This window comes from Poecilia reticulata, unplaced genomic scaffold, assembly GCF_000633615.1.
Source record: "Poecilia reticulata strain Guanapo unplaced genomic scaffold, Guppy_female_1.0+MT scaffold_236, whole genome shotgun sequence".
Classification (NCBI taxonomy): Eukaryota; Metazoa; Chordata; class Actinopteri; order Cyprinodontiformes; family Poeciliidae; genus Poecilia; species Poecilia reticulata.
This window is the reverse complement of record NW_007615028.1, coordinates 155,100-158,559: the sequence shown is the minus strand read 5'-3', so window position 1 is coordinate 158,559 and position 3,460 is coordinate 155,100. Positions and strand designations below refer to the sequence as shown.

The 3,460-nt window shown below is 58.6% G+C and overlaps 1 protein-coding gene across 2 annotated transcripts in view; it reads left to right on the top strand.

Annotated features, from left to right (window-relative positions):
• The window catches only part of LOC103460382 (disabled homolog 2-interacting protein-like), a 21,704-nt gene that overhangs the window by 13,621 nt on the left and 4,623 nt on the right, over nucleotides 1-3,460 (top strand). For both annotated transcript variants that reach the window (XM_008402527.2, XM_008402526.2), the window contains 9 exons: nucleotides 103-292; nucleotides 418-653; nucleotides 909-1,000; nucleotides 1,076-1,543; nucleotides 1,617-1,885; nucleotides 2,507-2,620; nucleotides 2,687-2,809; nucleotides 2,912-2,991; nucleotides 3,051-3,138. In XM_008402527.2, coding sequence (XP_008400749.1) covers nucleotides 103-292; nucleotides 418-653; nucleotides 909-1,000; nucleotides 1,076-1,543; nucleotides 1,617-1,885; nucleotides 2,507-2,620; nucleotides 2,687-2,809; nucleotides 2,912-2,991; nucleotides 3,051-3,138 — 1,660 coding nt within the window. The remainder of the gene's footprint in view (nucleotides 1-102; nucleotides 293-417; nucleotides 654-908; nucleotides 1,001-1,075; nucleotides 1,544-1,616; nucleotides 1,886-2,506; nucleotides 2,621-2,686; nucleotides 2,810-2,911; nucleotides 2,992-3,050; nucleotides 3,139-3,460) is intronic.

Here is a 3,460-nt window from a genome sequence, read left to right as displayed (position 1 = left end):
CAGATCTGGGTTCAGATCTGGGTTCAGATCTGGGATCAGACCTGGGTTCAGACCTGCCCCTCCAGGGCGGCTGTTGATGTGCCGGTCTCACCGTCGCTGCAGGTTCGGCACCAAGGAGGAGTACATGCTGTTCATGAACGACTTTGTGGAGCGCCAGTGGAGCAGCATGCAGCGCTTCCTGCAGGAGATCTCCAACCCCGACGGGCTGAACCACACCGCCGGCTTCGACGGCTACATCGACCTCGGCAGAGAGCTGAGCAGCTTACACACTCTGCTGACCGAGCTCGACCAGGTAACACCTGCCCGCCAGGTAAGAGAGATGGCCCACCAGGCAGCTAGCTAGGGGTAGCCCTGGTAGCGCAGCAGGTAGCCGGGTTCTGAACCTGTGCTGTCTCTGGTTCCCCCCTCCGTCTGCAGTCCAGTCTGTCCAAGCTCGGCCCGCTCCCTCGGATCCTCAGAGACGTGTCGGCGGCTCTGGTCCACCCTGGAGGCGTGGTGGGAGCTGGGGGCGTGTCTATGTCATCTCCAGACCCTCAGCGGGTGGCGTCCCCGCCCCCTATGTCCCCACCGCCTCTGTCTCCGCCCCTGTCTCCTCCTCTGGCAGCCTGCAATCCTTCTGTTGGCCTGCAGGGCGGCGTGGGATTAGATGGAGGGTTAGTCTGTTCTCTGCATGCAAGAGGTTAACTCTGAGTTTAAGGTTTAACTCTGAGTTTTTAACTCTGAGTTTAATGTTTAACTCTGAGTTTAATGTTTAACTCTGAGTTTAACTCTGAGTTTAACTCTGAGTTTAATGTTTAACTCTGAGTTTAATGTTTAACTCTGAGTTTAATGTTTAACTCTGAGTTTAACTCTGAGTTTGGCTCCGAGGTCCAGCCTCAGTAACGTCCACTTCCTGTCTCCATGTCCAGCTGCATGGACTTCACCAGACTTCCATCTCCGACTCCTGAGAACAAAGATTTGTTTTTCGTCACCAAAGGATCTAGCCTGCAGCCTGCATCAGGTGACCTTTGACCTTTCCTCCTCTTTGTTCCAGACCAGCGTTGTCCGACCCTCCTCATGATGTCACTTCCTGCAGGTATGAGAGGCTCTCCGGCTCCGAGCTCGTCCTACTCTGAGCCCAACGAGAACGAGGCGTGCTACGACCTGGCCAATGGCGGCCGGAGGGAGGGGCCGGAGCTGACCAATGAGAGCCGCAGCCTGTCTCTGGTGGACCTGCAGGACTCCTCCCCCAGCGACGCCCCAGACGACGCCCAGTGGCAACGCCGGACGGGGCTCCTCCCCCTTTCTTTCCAGAACCCTGTCTATCACATGACCACTCCGTCGCCCCGGCAACCGCAGCAGCAGCAGACAGACGCCACGCCCTCTGATGGCTCGGTGGGCTCCCAGGGAACCTGCGAGGAGCGTGGCGCCGTGGCGACCAAGCCGGCCTTCCTCACCCAGATGTCTGTGGGCGTGGGGGGGGAGAGGATGTCGGCCATGTCGAGCAGCAGCAGCGGCGAGGAATACTCCCGCCGCGCGCTGTCTCTCACCGACACACTCTCAGGTACGAGTCCACGCCGTCACACAGGCCACCGCAAAGTTCAGGGGTCATCTAGTGACCTTTGCCCCGCCCACAGGTAGCTCAGCCCCCCCTCGGCAGAACTCGGGTCCTCAGAGACGCATCGATCAGCCGCCGCCGCCGTCCTCGGCTCCACCAGGACCGCCGCGAGGCCGCACGCCTCCCAGCATGCTCAGCGGGGGAGGCTCCGCCTACCCTCCACGCCCCGCCTCCGGCAGTATGATGTCATCGAGTCCCGATTGGCCCAACAGCGGCCAGTCACGTCTCAGACAGATGTCGTCATCGTCCAAAGGAGACAGCCCGGAGAAGCAGCGGCCCGTTGCCAAGGTAACGCACCTGGAGACACGACCCGGTACAACAGAACCGGGTCGTGTAGAACAGGATGGAGTTCTGCCAGCGTTCAGGGCGGGATGCCAGTGGCTCCAGAACCATGAAGGTGTTGCCGGGCCGGTTTGGGTCAGTCAGAACCTTCTGGGTCTTTGGTTTGGTCTTTTCTATACTTCCTGAACGGAGCTTGGTTTGGTTCTGGCTCCTCCCAGAGGTCCGACTGAGCAGAACCTCCAGGAGGGATCATGTGATCAGACTGCGGTTCTGATCCGTTTGGGCCTCAAACTGGGCAGGTGTTAGAAAGACCAAATCTGGTTTCATGTCCAAAATGTCCACTCTGCTGTCTTCATCTCATGTCCTTTGAGGCGTAAATGAACTGTTGACCTCTGACCCCTGATCCGGCTCTCCTCATTGGGTCGACCCGGTCACCAGAACTTCATGCTGGGAAACATCCGGGTTGTTCATAAGTTCTGGAAATGATTCCGTTTCCACTGCCAGGCACGTTGCCATGGTAACCACATCATTCAGTGAGGTTGCTATGGTGAAATGTGAGCAGGGTGTGATACCATGGCAACCAGCCTGACCGTTCAGAACCAGAACCGGGTCCGTCCGTGTGTCCAGGCTCCGTCTCCCTGCGCGTTGGACCGGACCGCCGCCTGGCTGCTCAACATGAACGCTGCATCGTCCTACGGCGAGGCGGAGGACGATCGTCATGACGACGCTATGGTGGAGAAGGTAGAGCCGGTTCCGCTGCTGCTCGTGTGAGTGGGTTCTGCCGGGTCTGACCCGGTTTGTGTTCAGTACCAGCAGGAGATCGCACTGCTGCAGGAGAAGCTGCGGGTGGCGGCGCTGCGCCAGGAGGAGTGCGAGGCCCGCCTGGTGGTCCAGGACCAGCAGAACCAGCGGATGTTGCAGGAGTACCAGGTAAGGGGCTCACCTGGTCAGGTCCAGGTGAGCCATGGGAGCAGGTCACAGCTGGGCATGTGGGTCACATGACTCCACTGGACCAATGGGATTGTGTTCCAGGCCCGGCTGGAGGACACAGAGAGCCGACTGAGGAGGCTGCAGGACGACAAGGACCTGCAGATGAACAGCATCATCAGCAGGTACGCTCACCTGGCTGCTCACCCGTCTCACGCGGCAGCTCACCGTCTCACCTGTGCAGGTTGATGGCAGTAGAAGAGGAGCTGAAGAAGGATCACTCTGACATGCAGGCTGTGGTGGACCAGAAGCAGAAGGTCATTGAGGCTCAGGTAAACACACCTGACCTTTCACCTGGTTCTCTCATCGTTCTGTTAACCTGTAACCCTTACAGGTGAGGCTCACCTGGCTCCCCCAACCGAACCTCACTGATAACGCAAAGTCTGTCAAACGATCATGGACCCAGAGCCGGTTCTGTGGACCCAGAGCCGGTTCTGGGACCCAGAGCCGGTTCTGGGACCCAGAGCCGGTTCTGTGGACCCAGAGCCGGTTAGCCGGTCCTGTGCTTTTATGCTTTTAGCAGAGCCGAATGAGCCATTTCTGTTTTTCTTCTTTAGCTCCTGGTTCTCTCATCGTTCTGTTAACCTGTAACCC